This window comes from Pongo abelii, chromosome 19 (assembly GCF_028885655.2).
Source record: "Pongo abelii isolate AG06213 chromosome 19, NHGRI_mPonAbe1-v2.0_pri, whole genome shotgun sequence".
Lineage (NCBI taxonomy): Eukaryota > Metazoa > Chordata > Mammalia > Primates > Hominidae > Pongo > Pongo abelii.
In genome coordinates, this window is record NC_072004.2 from 3032099 (window position 1) to 3048627 (window position 16529).

A 16529-nucleotide genomic window follows, 5' to 3' on the forward strand; every position below is an offset into this window, starting at 1 on the left:
CACTTCTGATTCAGATATTGCTCAGTTTTTAGACATGACCATCAAGGGGTGAATGACAATTAGTCCTATTGACCTACAGGGATGTTTCCCCAAAATACTGGATATCTCTATAATTTAATAAACTCAGGTGTATAGACAGCTGCATCACTTAAGTCAGAAGTGATGGAGAAGGATTATCACTACACACAGTAACTATGCTAATATAATGATATTCCTCTCCCCTTTCATGTTAAAGAAGCCATGAGGGAAAATAACCAGTCCTCTACACTTGAATTCATCCTCCTGGGAGTTACTGGTCAGCAGGAACAGGAAGATTTCTTCTACATCCTCTTCCTGTTCATTTACCCCATCACATTGATTGGAAACCTGCTCATCGTCCTAGCCATTTGCTCTGATGTTCGGCTTCACAACCCCATGTATTTTCTCCTCGCCAACCTCTCCTTGGTTGACATCTTCTTCTCATCTGTAACCATCCCTAAGATGCTGGCCAACCATCTCTTGGGCAGCAAATCCATCTCTTTTGGGGGATGCCTAACGCAGATGTATTTCATGATAGCCTTGGGTAACACAGACAGCTATATTTTGGCTGCAATGGCATATGATCGAGCTGTGGCCATCAGCCACCCACTTCACTACACAACAATTATGAGTCCACGGTCTTGTATCCTGCTTATTGCTGGGTCTTGGGTGATTGGAAATACCAATGCCTTCCCCCACACTCTGCTCACAGCTAGTCTGTCCTTCTGTGGCAACCAGGAAGTGGCCAACTTCTACTGTGACATTACCCCCTTGCTGAAGTTATCCTGTTCTGACATCCACTTTCATGTGAAGATGATGTATCTAGGGGTTGGCATTTTCTCTGTGCCATTACTATGCATCATTGTCTCCTATATTCGAGTCTTCTCCACGGTCTTCCAGGTTCCTTCCACCAAGGGCGTGCTCAAGGCCTTCTCCACCTGTGGTTCCCACCTCACGGTTGTCTCTTTGTATTATGGTACAGTCATGGGCATGTATTTCCGCCCTTTGACCAATTATAGCCTAAAAGACGCAGTGATCACTGTAATGTACACGGCAGTGACCCCAATGTTAAATCCTTTCATCTACAGTCTGAGAAATCGGGACATGAAGGCTGCCCTGCGGAAACTCTTCAACAAGAGAATCTCCTCGTAACCAATGTGAGGGCCTACATTGGATACTGTAGTCACCAATTATGGTATATTGGAAATCCAGTTCTGATGTCATTCTCCTACAAGAGGCAGTCTCTGATCTTTCCAGCCTGAAATTCCTATTCTCTGAACTCTTATAACATTTTAATGAGTTAATAATAAGTGATTATTGAAATTACCACTTTCAACTCATTGCTGCTCTTTTTGGCAGAGCAGCAGCACAGGGATATTGGGCCTATGTCCTGATGAGCAGAGTCAAGTTGGGAAGATCTGAGCCTCAGCTTTCACATCTACATATTAGGAATAATAAGTGCCCTACATGGGTCACATGGTGTGTTGATTACAATAGCTCACGCTTCCAAGATTATAACTCACTATTCATGTGTCCATTTTTATTTGATATTAAGTTTAATCACCCTTATTAGGCTTGCAAACCTCTGAGGGCAGGAGTCGTTTTTACACATCACTGTACCTTCACAATCTTGGTCAGATAAAGTACATCCAATAAATATTGGTGGAAGTGGAATGAATAAGATATTAATATCTGAAATGTAATATTATAATTAGAGATAATCAAACCAGACATTATTTTCTCATCCTTAAAACCTTTCAAGAAACTCCCATTCACAATTGCTACAAAGGGAATAAAATACCTAGGAATACAGCTTACAAGGGACATGAAGGAACTCTTCAAGGAAAACTAAAACCCACTGCTCAAGGAAATAAGAGAGGACAAAAACAAATGGAAAAACATTCCATCCTCTTTTATACAAAGAATCAATATCATGAAAATGGCCATACTGCCCAAAGTAATTTATAGATTCAATGCTATTCCCATCAAACTACCATTGACATTCTTCACAGAATTAGAAAACACTTCTTTAAATTTCGTATGGAACTAAAAAAGAGCCTGTATATCTAAGACAATCCTAAGCAAAAAGAACAAAGCTAGAGGCATCATGCTACTTGACTTCAAACTATACTACAAGGCTACAGTAACCAAAACAGCATGGTACTGGTACCAAAACAGACATGTAGCTCAATGGAACAGAACAGAGACCTCACAAATAACACCATGCATCTACAACCATCTGATCTTTGACAAACCTGACAAAAACCAGAAATGGGGAAAGGATTCTCTATTTAATAAATGGTGCTGGGAAAACTGGCTAGCCATATGCAGAAAAATGAAACTGGACCCCTTTCTTACATCTTATACAAAAATCAACTCAAGATGGATTAAAGGCTTAAACGTTAGACCTAAAACCATAAAAACCCTAGAAGAAAACATAGGCAATACCATTCAGGACATAGGCATGGGCAAACTTCATGTTTAAAACACCAAAAGCAATGGCAACAAAAGCCAAAATTGACAAATGGGATCTAATTAAACTACAGAGCTTCTGCACAGCAAAAGAAACTATCATCAGAGTGAACAGCCAACCTACAGAATGGGAGAAAATTTTTGCAATCTATCCATCTGACAAAGGGCTAATATCCAGAATCTACAAAGAACTTAAATTTACAGGAAAAAAACCACTCCATCAAAAAGTGGGCAAAGGATATGAACAGACACTTCTCAAAAGAAGACATTTATGCAGCCAACAAACATATGAAAAAAAGCTCAACATCACTGGTCATTAGAGAAATGCAAATCAAAACCACAATGAAATACCATCTCACACCAGTTAGAATGGCGATCATTAAAAAGTCCGGAAACAACAGATGCTGGAGAGGATGTGGAGAAATAGGAAGGTTTTTACACTGTGTGGTGGGAGTGTAAATTAGTTCAAGTAGCAGTAAGCCAGGATCATGAGCCACTGCAATCCAGCCTGGTCAACAGAGTGAAACCCTGCGTCTTAAAATAAATAAATAAAAGTAACTTTTAAAAACAAAGAGAAAAGGATCAAAGTATATCATTATTTTAAAAAATCATCAAATCACAAAGAATACAACAAGAGATGGACATCCAGCTTTCCCAGCATTCCAAGACACCTATCAGGATGCCCACTCCAGTCTCACCTCACAGAGATCATAGCAGGGTAATGGCAAGGTTAACTCCCTGTGGTCAGATACAAACAAAGAAGGGAGGTGTTTCTCTGAGAAAGAGAGAAACAAAAGACTGACAAAAAAGACAGAACACAATCACAAATTGACCATAGTGTTTGCCTATCAATAATTACTTCAAGTATAAGCAAATTACACTCATTATTCAAAATATATACAGCAGCTACATGAATTAAAATACATGATCCAACTATGTGCTTTCTACAAGACACAAACTTTAAATTTAAGGACACACAGAAACTGAAAGTAAAGGGAAAAAAAAATACGTTCTATGCAAATAGTAACCAAGTGATGTGGTTTGGCTCTGTGTCTCCACCCAAATCTCATTTCAAATTGTAACCTTCATGCGTCAGGGGAGGAACCTGGTGGGAGGTGACTGGATCATGGCAGCAGATTTTTCTCATGTTGTCCTCATGATAGTGAGTGAGTTCTCATGAGATCTGATTGTTTAGAAGTGTGGCACGTCCCACTGCCCCTCTCTGTCTCCTGCTGTGAAGTAAGATGTACTTTGCTTCCCCTTCACTTTCTGCCATGATTGTAAGTTTCCTGAATGCTTCCCCAGCTATGCAGAAATGGAGTCAATTAAACCTCTTTTTTTATATACATTATCCAGTGTCAGGTAGTTTTTATGCAGTGTGAGAATGGACTAACACAGAAAATCGGTATCAGTGGAGTAGGGTACCTCTATAAAGATACTTGAAAATGTAGAAGCAACTTTAGAACTGGGTAACAGGCAGAGGTTGGAACAGTTTGGAGGACTCAGAAGAAGACAGGAAGATGTAGGAAAGTTTAGAACTTCCTAGAGACTTGTTGAATAGTTTTGAACAAGATGCTGAAAGTAATATGGACAATGAAGTCCAGGCTGAGGTGGTCTCAGATGGAGATGAGGAACTTATTGTGAACTAGAGTAAAGGTCATTCTTGCTATGCTTTAGCAAAAACACTGGAGGCATTTTGCACCACCCTAAAGATGCGTGGAACTCTGAACTTGAGAGAGATTATTTAGGTTATCTGGTGGAAGACATTTCTAAGCAGCAAAGTGTTCAAGATGTGACCTGGCTGTTTCTAAAAGCATATGGTCATAGGCATTCACAAAGAGATTATCTGAAATTGGAACTTATGTTTAAAAGAGAAGCAGAATATAAAAGTGGAAAATTTGCAGCCTGGCCATGCAGTAGGAAAGAAAAACCCATTTTCTGGGGAGAAATTCAAACTGGCTGCAGAAATTTGCCTAAGTAACAAGGAGCCGAATGTTAATAGTCAAGACAATGGGGAAAATGTCTCCAGGGCATTTCAGAGACCTTCACAGCAGCCCCTTCAATCACAGGCATGGAAGACTAGAAGGCTCAGTGCAGCCATGGGATGCACCCTGCATCCCAGCCACTTCAGCCATGGCTGAAAGGGGCCAAGGTAAAGCTCAGGCCATTGCTTCAGAGGGTACAAGTCCTAAACATTGGTGGTTTCCACATGGTGTTGGGCCTGCAGGTATGCAGAAGACAAGAGTTGAGGTTTGGGAACCTCAGCCTAGGTTCCAGAGGATGTATGGAAATGCCTGGATTTCCAGGCAGAAGTCTGTGGCAAGAGCAGAGCCCTCATGGAGAACCTCTACTAGGGCAATGCAGTGGGGCTGGAGCCCCCACAGGAGAACTGCCTAGTGGAGCTGTGAGAAGAGGGCCACCATCCTCCAGCCCCCAAAATGGTAGATCCACCAACAGCTTGCACTAGGTGCCTGGAAAAGCCACAGGCACTCAATGCCAGCCCATGAAAGCAGTTGCAGGGGCTGCACCCTGCAGAGCCACAGGGGTGGAGCTGCCCAAGGCCTTGGGAGACCACCTCTTGCATCAGTGTGCCCTGGATGTGAGACATGGAGTCAAAGGAGATTATTTTGGAGATTTAAGATTTAATGGCTGCCCTGCTGGGTTTTGGACTTGCATGAGGGCTGTAGCCCCTTGGTTTTGGTCAATTTCTCCTTCTTGGAATGGGAGCATTTACCCAATTCCTATATCCCCATTGTATCTTCGAAGTATCAAAGTAACTAACCTGTTTTTTATTTTACAGGGTAGTAGGCAGAAGGGACTCGCCTTGTCCCAGATGAGACTTTGGACTGGAACTTTTGAATGCCTGAATGAGTTAAGACTGGGAGACTATTGTGAAGGCATGATTGGTTTTGAAATGTGAGAAGAACATGAATTTTGGGAGGGGCCAGGGTTGGAATAATACGATATGGCTCTGTGTCCCACCCAAATCTTATCTGGAATTGTAATCCCCACGTCAGGGGAGGGAACTGGTATGAGGTGATTGGATCATGGAGGCAGATTTTCCCCATGCTGTTCTCATGATAATGAGTGAGTTCTCATGAGATCTGATGGTTTAACAGCGTGGCACTTCACCCTCCCCTTCTTGCTCTCCTGCTGCCATGTAAGATGTGCCTTGCTTCCCCTTTGCCTTCCGCCATGATTGTAAGTTTCCTGAGGCCTCCCCAGCCATGCAGTCAATCAAAGCTCTTTTCCTTACCTAGTCTTTACCCAGTCTCAGGTAGTTCTTTACAACAGTGTCAAAACAGACAAATACACCAAGTGTGCAGGGTGGCTATACTTACATCAGATAAAATGGACTTTAATTCAAAAGCTGTTACAAGAGACAAAGAAGGTCATTACATAATGACAAAATGGTTGATTCCACAGGAATATATGACAATTATAAATATACATGTACCAAACATCAGAGCACCTAACTATATAAAGCAAACATGGACAGATTTTAAGGGATACATAAAAGCAGTACAATAATAGGAGACTTTCCATAAAGGATTTATAATCTGAACAGAAGATCAATAAGGAAACACCAGATCTGAACAATGCCATAAACTAACGTATGAGTCAGACATATACAAAACATTCCACCCAAAAGCAGCAGAAAACACATTCTTCTAAAACAGACATGGAACATTTTCCAAGAAAAATCACATGCTAGGTTACAAAATAATTGTTAACAAACTTAAGAAGATTGAAATCATTCTGTGTGCCATTTCTGGCTATTAAAAAATGAAAAATGAATTCAATAACAATAGGAAAATTCTAGATTATGTGAAAATTAAACACTCCTGAACAACTATTGACTCAAAGAAGAAATTAAAAAGAAAATTAAAAAATATTTCAGGGAAAACAATGAAAATAAACACAACATACAAAAACTTACAAGTTGCAGCAAATGCAGTACTAAGAGGGAAATTGACAGTGAGAAACTTACATTATGAAAGAAGGAAGAACTCAAATAAACAACCTAACTTTACACTTAAGTAAAAAATAAGACATTAAACCCAAAGTTAGAAGAAGGAAGAAAATAATAGAGCAGAAATAAATGAAACAGAAAACAATTACAAAAATAGACAAAAGTAGACATTGCTTTTTGGGAAAAAATGTGAAAAAATTAACAAACTCTTAGCTAGAATCATTTTTAACATAAGAAATACTCAAACAAAATCAGAAGGGGTGAAATTTCTATTATCTATGACCATGGAAATAAAAAAAGGTCAGAAAGGATTATTATAAACAATTGCAAGCCAATTAATTGGACAGCCTATAAGAAACCGATAAATTTCTAGAAACACACAACCTTTCAACCTTAATAAGAAGTAGAAAGCCTGAACAGTCCAATAACAAGTAAGAAGACTGAATCAGTAATTTAAAAAACAAACTTTCAAACAATAAAAGAAACATGAACAATGGTTTCGCCGGTAATTTCTACCAAACATCTAAAGAAGAATTAATACCCAAACTTCTTAAATTCTTCCAAAAATAATAGTAGGAAACACTTCCAAACTCATTTAATGACATCAGCATCACCCTGATACCCAAGCCAGACAAAGACACCACAAGAAAGGAAAACACAGACCAATATCTCTTATGAACATAGATTCAAAATACTCAGTAAAATATAAACAAATTCAACAATAAAGGATTATACACCACAGCCAAGTAGGATTTATTCCCGGATGCAAGGTTCATTCGATATACACAAATCAGTCAATATAACATACCACACTAACAGAATGAAGGATAAAAACTACATGATTATATCCATAAATGCAGAGAAGGTATTTGACAAAATTCAAAACCATTTCATGATGAAAACTCAACTAATTAGGTACAGAAGTCACTTACCTCAACACAATAAAGGCCATATGTGAAAAGCCCACAGTGAGCATCATTTTCAATGAAGGATAACTGAAAGCTTTTCTTCTAAGATTTGGAAGAAATCAAGGATGCTATGTTGGCACTTCCATTCAACATAATACTGGAAGTCCTAGCCAGATCAATTAGGAAACAAACAAACAAAAAGACATCAACTAACACAGGAACAGAAAGCCAAACACTGCATGTTCTCACTCATAAGTGGGAGTTGAACAATGAAAACACATGGACACAGGAAGGGGAACATCACACACCGGGGCCTGTCAGGGGGTTGGGGGCTAGGAAAGGGATAGCATTAGGAGAAATACCTAATGTAGATGACGGGTTGATGGGTGCAGCAAACCACCATGGCACGTGTATACCTATGTAACAAATGTGCCCGTTCTGCACTTGTATCCCAGGACTTAAAGGATAATAATAAAAAAAGAAGATAAAAAAAGACACCTAAATCAAAACAAAATAAAATTATTTATAATCTTATATGTAGAAACCCATAAAGACACCACAAAATAAACTGTTAGAATGAATTAACAAATTCAGTAAAGTTGCAGGATATAAAATCAATGTATAAAAATCAGACATATAGACCTTATACACACACACACACACAAAATATATTACTCAGTCATAAAAAGAAGTAAATCCTGCTATTTGTGATATGGATGAACCTGGAGAACATCACACTAAGCAAAATAAACCACAGAAAGAAAGATAAAAACTGCAGGATCTCACGTATATGTGGAATCTGAAGAAGTATAGCTCAGAGATGGAGAGTAGAAGGATCCTAACCAGAGGCTGGGAAGGATAGTGGTGGGGGGAGATGGCTAATGGGTACAAAAAATCGTCAGAATGTATTACGCCCAGTATTTGATAGCACGACAGAGTGACTATAGTCAATAATAATTTAATTGTACACTGTAAAATAACTAAAAGGGTAAAATTGGATTGTTTGTAACACAAAGGATAAATATTTGAGGGAACGGATACCCCATCTTCCATGATGCAATTATGATACATTGCATTCTTGTATCAAAGCATCTCATGTACCCCATAAATATATACATGTACTATGAACTCACAAAAATTAAAAATTAAAGTTTTGTTTTTTTTTTTTTCTTTTTTTTGAGACGGAGTCTCGCTCTGTCTCCCAGGCTGGAGTGCAGTGGTGCGATCTCGGCTCACTGCAAGCTCCGCCTCCTGGGTTTTATGCCATTCTCCTGCCTCCACCTCCCGAGTAGCTGGGACTACAGGCGTGCACCACCTACGCCCAGCTAATTTTTTTTGTATTTTAGTAGAGACGGAGTTTCACCGTGTTAGCCAGGATGGTCTTGAACTCCTGACCTCATGATCCGCCCGCCTCAGCCTCCCAAAGTGCTGAGATTACAGGCGTGAGCCACTGTGCCTGGCCTAAAGATTTTTTTTAAAGTATAGCTCACAGAAGCAGACTAAAAGAGTGGTTACCAGAGGTCAGTCATGGATGAATTGGGGAAGCAATGGTGAAAGGGTAAAAACTTCCAGTTATGAGCAAGTTCTGGAGAGCTAATATATAGCATGGTAACTATAGTTTGTTGTTGTTGCTGGTGGTGGTGGTGTTTTAGAGGCAAGGTCTTGCTCTGTCACCCAAGCTGGAGTGCAGTGGCATGATCATAGTTCACTGTAGCCCCCAACTCCTGGGTTAAAGCAATTCACCCACCTCAGCCTCCCAAGTAGCTAAGACTACAGGCACACACCACCATGCCTAATTCTTTGTTAATTTCTCTAGAGATGGGGTCTCACTGTGTTGCCTAGGCCGGTCTCAAACTGCTGGTCTCAAGTAATCCTCCCACCCTAGCCTCCTAAAGTGCTAAGATTACAGGCCTGAGCTACCACACCCAGTCTATAGCCAATAATACTATGTTACATACTAAAAATTTGCAAAGAGAATAGATCTAGTGTATTCTCACACCAAAATAAGAGTAACTATGTGAAATGATGGATATGCTAATTAGCTTGATTGTGGTGATCATTTACAATAGATATATATTACATATATCAAAACAGCACTATATAAACCTTAAATAATTTTTATTTGTTAGTTATACCTCAATAAAGATGTGAAAAAAACAATTTACACAATAATGCAGTACGGAAAGGATGGTCTTTTCAATAAATGGCACTGGATCAGTTGGAGATTCATATTTGTAGGATAAAAATATATCTTGACCTATACCTCATCTGATATAAAAACCAGTTTTAGATTGACAGTAAATCTAAATGTGAATGGTAAAGCAATACATCTTTTAGCAGAAAATATAAAAAAGAACACTGGCAAATACTACTTTTAAAGGATGCAAAAAGCAGTAATTTTGAAACAAAAATTGATAAATTGGACTACATTAAAATTAAAATCTTTTGTTTCTCAAAAACCACCATTAGTTGCATAAAAGCCAACCCACAAACTTGACACATTTAGTCTTTCTATTAGGTTGGGGCAAAAGTAATGACGGTTTTTGCCATTAAAAGCAGTGGCAAAAACTGCAATCACTTTTGCCCCAACCTAATACAAGCATTTGTGAAGACTCACAAAACATGTAAGGAACTACAAACCAACATAAAAAGATAACCTCATCGAAAAATAAGCAAAATACTTGAATGGGTACTTTACACAAGAAGATACATGGTAGAGTGGAGGAGCCAAGATGGCCGAATAGGAACAGCTCCGGTCTACAGCTCCCAGCGTGAGCGACGCAGAAGACGGGTGATTTCTGCATTTCCAACTGAGGTACTGGGTTCATCTCACTAGAGAGTGCCAGACAGTGGGCGCAGGACAGTGGGTGCAGCGCACCGTGCGCCAGCCGAAGCAGGGCGAGGCATTGCCTCACTCGGGAAGCACAAGGGGTCAGGGAGTTCCCTTTCCTGGTCAAGGAAAGGGGTGACAGACAGCACCTGCAAAATCAGGCCACTCCCACCCGAATACTGCGGTTTTCCATGGGCTTAGGAAACGGCGCACCAGGAGATTATATATTTGACAATCTGATTATAAAATTTATGTGTAAAGACAAATACACCCAAAATCAATTTTGAAAGAGGAGAACAATGTAGAAGGACTAAAATTGTCTTGTTTCCAAATTAACTATTAAGTTACAATAATGAGGAAACTGTAGTATTAGACAAAGGATAGAAACAGTTAGAATGGCAATCATTAAAAAGTCAGGAAACAACAGGTGCTGGAGAGGATGTGGAGAAATAGGAACACTTTTACACTGTTGGTGGGACTGTAAATTAGTTCAACCCTTGTGGAAGTCAGTGTGGCGATTCCTCAGGGATCTAGAACTAGAAATTCCATTTGACCCAGCCATCCTTTTACTGGGTATATACCCAAAGGACTATAAATCATGCTGCTATAAAGACACATGCACACGTATGTTTATCGCGGCACTATTCACAATAGCAAAGACTTGGAACCAACCCAAATGTCCAACAATGATAGACTGGATTAAGAAAATGTGGCACATATACAACATGGAATACTATGTAGCCATAAAAAATGATGAGTTCATGTCCTTTGTAGGGACATGGATGAAACTGGAAATCATCATTGTCAGTAAACTATTGCAAGAACAAAAAACCAAACACCGCATGTTCTCACTCATAGGTGGGAATTGAACAATGAGAACACATGGACACAGGAAGGGGAACATCATACTCTGGGGACTGTTGTGGGGTAGGGGGAGGGAGGAGGGATAGCATTGGGAGATATACCTAATGCTAGATGACGAGTTAGTGGGTGCAGCGCACCAGCATGGCACATGTATACATATGTAACTAACCTGCACATTGTGCACATGTACCTTAAAACCTAAGGTATAATAATAAGAAATTAATTAATAAAAAAAAAAAAAGAAAAACCACAAGGTAACTAGAAACCATTGGCTAAAATCATAGGTGACAAAAGGCATGGCTTGAGATTTACGCTGTGTCTAGAACATAAGGGCAGAAGAAAATGAAAAGCAGACAGATTAATTGTATATTTTGACTAAGGTACAAGGATCAAATACATAAATTTCAATTTCCAATTTCCACATTTCTAATCATTAGCTACCACACTCCTATGTATCTCATGAAAGAAAGCAAAAAATGAATTATCTCAGAACCAACCAACCAACCAACCAAACAAACAAACAAAAGAATGGCAATCATTAGAAAGTCAGGAAACAACAGGTGCTGGAGAGCATGTAGAGAAATAGGAATACTTTTACACTGTTGGTGGGACTGTAAACTAGTTCAATCATTGTGGAAGTCAGTGTGGCGATTCCTCAGGGATCTAGAGCTAGAAATATCATTTGACTCAGCCATCCCATTACTGGGTATATACCCAAAGGACTATAAATCATGCTGCTATAAAGACACATGCACACGTATGTTTATCGCGGCACTATTCACAATAGCAAAGACTTGGAACCAACCCAAATGTCCAACAATGATAGACTGGATTAAGAAAATGTGGCACATATACACCATGGAATATCATGCAGCCATAAAAAATGATGAGTTCATGTCCTTTGTAGGGACATGGATGAAATTGGAAATCATCATTCTCAGTAAACTATCGCAAGGACAAAAAACCAAACACCGCATGTTCTCACTCATAGATGGGAACTGAACAATGAGAACACATGGACACAGGAAGGGGAACATCACACTCTGGGGACTGCTGTGGGGTGGGGGGAGTGGGGAGGGATAGCATTAGGAGATATACCTAATGCTAAATGATGAGTTAATGGGTGCGGCACACCAGCATGGCACATGTATACATATGTAACTAACCTGCACATTGTGCACATGTACCCTAAAACTTAAAGTATAATAATAAAAAAAAATTTGCAGAGAATAGAAAAAGAAATAAAACTTCCCAAATAGTTTTATGTCATAATTATCACCTAATATCAAAGCAGAAAAAGAGGACAAGAAAAAGTTCAGGAGCTAATTTCACTTAAAAATATAAATACAGGTATCCCAAAGAAAATACTAGTAAATTGAATCCAACAGAGAATTTAAAAATAATAATACTGCATAAGGACCCATTAGGATATATCAAAGGTATATAAAGATAATTTGATACTTTTTAATCCACAAGTGTTTATTGACAAATTAAAAGAAAAAATCAACATGTCAATAGATGCAGAGAAAGATAAAATTCTAAACAAATGTTGTCCTTGATGAAGCACTAAATTTTATTAAATCACATCTTTTTATGTATGTCTTTTTAATATTTTGTATAATATAATGGCTAGCACCATACAGCACTTCTGCATCTCAAAGTACAATGGTTGTCTTGTGAGGAAGTACTTGAATGATTGAATTTGGGCTCAACTAGCCATTTCATGGAACATTATTTTATTTGTTAGAATTACTGATAAACTATAGTTATTCAGAATTGGTATTTGGCAGATGTTGCCACAAAATAAATGAAGTGAGCCTGTCACTGTAAGAAAAACTGACAGTATTTGTTGCCAGTAATAAATATTTGGTCTATCAAGCAATATCACCCCTTTGGAAAATTCATCCATCATGGTGATGGATGTATATTTCATATACACATTAAATGTGTCAACATTTGGAAGATCTGCATAACTCAGTGCGCCAGTATTTTTCAAATGACCAATGCATTATGTGAAAAAGTTACACATAAATAAAAGATCAACTTAAAAGGCAAAAGAAGCCAATGGATTTTAATGACATAAGGGATAAAATGTCTATCCATGTGTTATCAGATTTCGCATTGCTACTAACCTTTAAGAAACTACCACCTATCACGTTTTGATGTAGTATCAAATAATATTAATTGAAAAGGTTATTAACATAATCTTCCCTTTTACAATTACATACCTGTATAAGGCTGGATTTTCTTCATACATGTCAACCAAAATAACATATCACTACAAATAAATGCAGAAGCTGATACAGGAATCTAGCTCTCTTCTGTTAAGCCAGACATTAAAAAGATTGGAAAAAAAGTAAAACCATGCTATTCTTCAATAAATTTTTTCTAAAAAATATAGTGATTTCTATTTAAAACCTACTGTAAAAACATGTCATGGTAGTACTATTGTTTTATGAGTGAATTAGTAAATAAATATTTTAAATGTCTAATATGAGAATATCAGTAGATACAACCCATATAAATACAGCTCACGGCTCTTTTGGTCCCGAAAATTTTAAGCAGTTAAATGCATCCTGAAACCAAAAGTTTGAGAACTGTTCTCCTAAAGTACAAACATACTTGAAAATTGTTCTCAAATTCAGGAAATCAATTCCTTTGAAAATGAGAACAAATTGAGGGAAAGGAATGGGGATAATGCTTTAGTGTTATCTATAATATTTTAAATCTTTTTTACAGAAAGAAGTGACATGATCAGGTAACAAATTAATATTTTTAATTTTGTCAATGGTATATATGTGTCTAAAATTATTTTATTATATGCTTGAAATATGCCACTAAAGAAAACATAACACTTATTTTTAACCCTAAAATATTTATTAAGTAGTATTAAATTCCTTTGTTATTTTCAAACTCATATTTTTAATGGCTCTTTAACAAATTAGCTATTTAAAACACATAGCCTTATATGTGCTGGCAATTCCAACAGATAACACATAAATTCCAGCAGATAAGGTTACAAATATAACACAAACACTTTCAAATTACCTTCCTCTTTTCATGATCAAAGACTATAAAATGTCATATACTTACTGACCATTCCTTCTCAATATTGATGATATAATCAGAAATAGTTTCTTGTTTTATTTTCATAAATACTTAGGGAAGACATTGAGGCTTTAACATTTTTAATTTGGATGATATTTACATCGTACAAGTATATGACATAAAATCGTTTTCAGGTAGAGTTTAGGTAACTTGAAATCAAAGCTGAGCTGAAAGGGAAGTGACTCTGTTTCGCCCGCACTATCTAAAGGCTGATATTGTTCCCTTTTCCTAGCTGAACTGTTTGCTCTTTCATAGAAAATGGAACTATGCAGAGATTGCATTTAAAAATGTATATTGCAAATTTATAAAGGGAGGACAGGACAGAAAACCACTATGGGAAGAAAAAACCATAACAGAGAATCAGAATGCAAAAATCCAGAAAAAAATCTCAGTATTTAAACATTATAACACATCTTTTATCACAGTAATTTTATAAACTAAAATTAGAATCTAACTTTTGCCTAATTATACTTTATAATATAAGACACAATTATAATTGAATTTATGCCATGGTTAAGTGCTATTCTACCTTACACTACATCATCTATACTATTGCAAAGCACTTATTCCCAATGTTAACTGTATGTGAAAGGAATAAAAGTCTTCAGCAATCTAGGCATGCAATCTTTCTCAACTGAATGAGTTAAATGGTACCTGGAAAAGGGTTTGATATGGTGTCAAAATGTGAAATATAAAAAGATGGCTTATATCTGTGATATTATGCCATTAAATTAATAAAGACTTTAAAGAATGAATCAGACTTTAAAACTCATCTATTCATGGATCTGTAGAGACAAAAGTCATGGTTATTTCTAACCAAAATTAGCTAAAGCATTATTTCTACTACTTTTCCATTACGCTCACTTGTGTCAAGAAAGGAAGGAAACTCATATTTCTGACATCTGCCAGATTACAGGGACTTTCAAATGTTTCTCATTGAGTTCTTTAAACAATCTTATGAACAAGGTTTTGTTATTTTTATTTTACAAATGAGGAAACAGATACATAAGCAATTTTCCTAAGTAAATCATAGGGCAGTTATTCAAATTCATTTAATTTAAGAAAATGTTATGGCAAAAATGCTGAGAAAGTGTGATGGAAAGAAAATTATCAAATTATAAGATTTTTATGTAATTTTTTCAAAATCTGTGAGTCATTTTCAGAATATAAACCACACTGCCTAAATAAGGGTCAATAGTTTATTTACTCTTCATAATCTATACATCTGACAAAGGACTAATATCCAGAATTTACAACAAACTCAAACAAATCAGTAAGAATAAAACAAACAATCCCATCAAAAAGTGGGCTAAGGACATGAATAGACAATACTCAAAACATGATAAACTAATTGTCAACAAACATTTGAAAAAATGCTCAACTTCACTAATGATCATGGAGATGCAAATCAAAACCACAATGTGATACCACTGTACTCCTGCAAAAAACAGCCATAATCAAAAAATTATCGTACTCCTGGAAGAATGTCCATAATCAAAAAATAGAAAAACAGGAGATGTTGGCATGGATGCAGTGATCAGGGAACACTTCTACACTGCTGGTGGGATTGTAAGCTAGTACAGCCACCATGGAAAACAGTGTGGAGATTCCTTAAAGAACTAAAAATAGAACTACCATTTGATCCAGCAATCCCACTACTGGGTATCTATCCAGAGGAAAAGAAGTCATTATTTGAAAAACATACTTGCACACTCATGTTTATAGCAACACAATTCACAAATGCAAAATCATGGAACCAACCCAAATGTCCATTGATCAACGAATGGGTAAAGAAACTATGGCATATATATAATGGAATACTACTCAGCCATAAAAAGGAATGAATTAATAGCATTTGCAATGACCTGGATGAGACTGGAGATTATTATTCTAAGTGAAGTAACTCAAGAATGGAAAACCAAAGATCATATGTTCTCAATGATATGTGGGAGCTAAGCTATGAGGACACAAAGCAACAAAAATGATATAATGGACTTTGGAGACTTGGGGGGAAGAGTGGGAGGGGGGCGAGGGATAAAAGACAACAAATACGATGCAGTGTATACTGCTTGGATGATGGGTGCACAAGGGTCTCATAAATCTCCACTAAAGAACTTACTCATGTAACCAAATACACCCATACCCCAATGACTTATGGAAAATAAAATAATAAAATAAAAATAGTTGATTTACCAAGCAAAAAAAAAAAAAAAGAAAAAGAAAAAAGAAATTATTCATAATTACTTTTTTAGTTTTTAAAGGATCTGAAGGTTTGGTTTGCTAATGGGTTTGACTTATAAATTGGATGAATGATTAGATGTGGAAAACACATTTGTCTTAGTCAATTAGGGATGTT

General features: G+C 37.1%; 1 protein-coding gene across 1 annotated transcript; it reads left to right on the forward strand.

The window, feature by feature from the left end:
* The first annotated feature begins 240 nt into the window (after positions 1-240).
* On the forward strand, positions 241-1170 carry LOC100438691 (olfactory receptor 1A1). The gene has a single exon (XM_009251126.3). It carries the CDS (start codon positions 241-243, stop codon positions 1168-1170), a length of 930 nt encoding a protein of 309 aa, XP_009249401.3.
* Positions 1171-16529: the final 15359 nt, after the last annotated feature.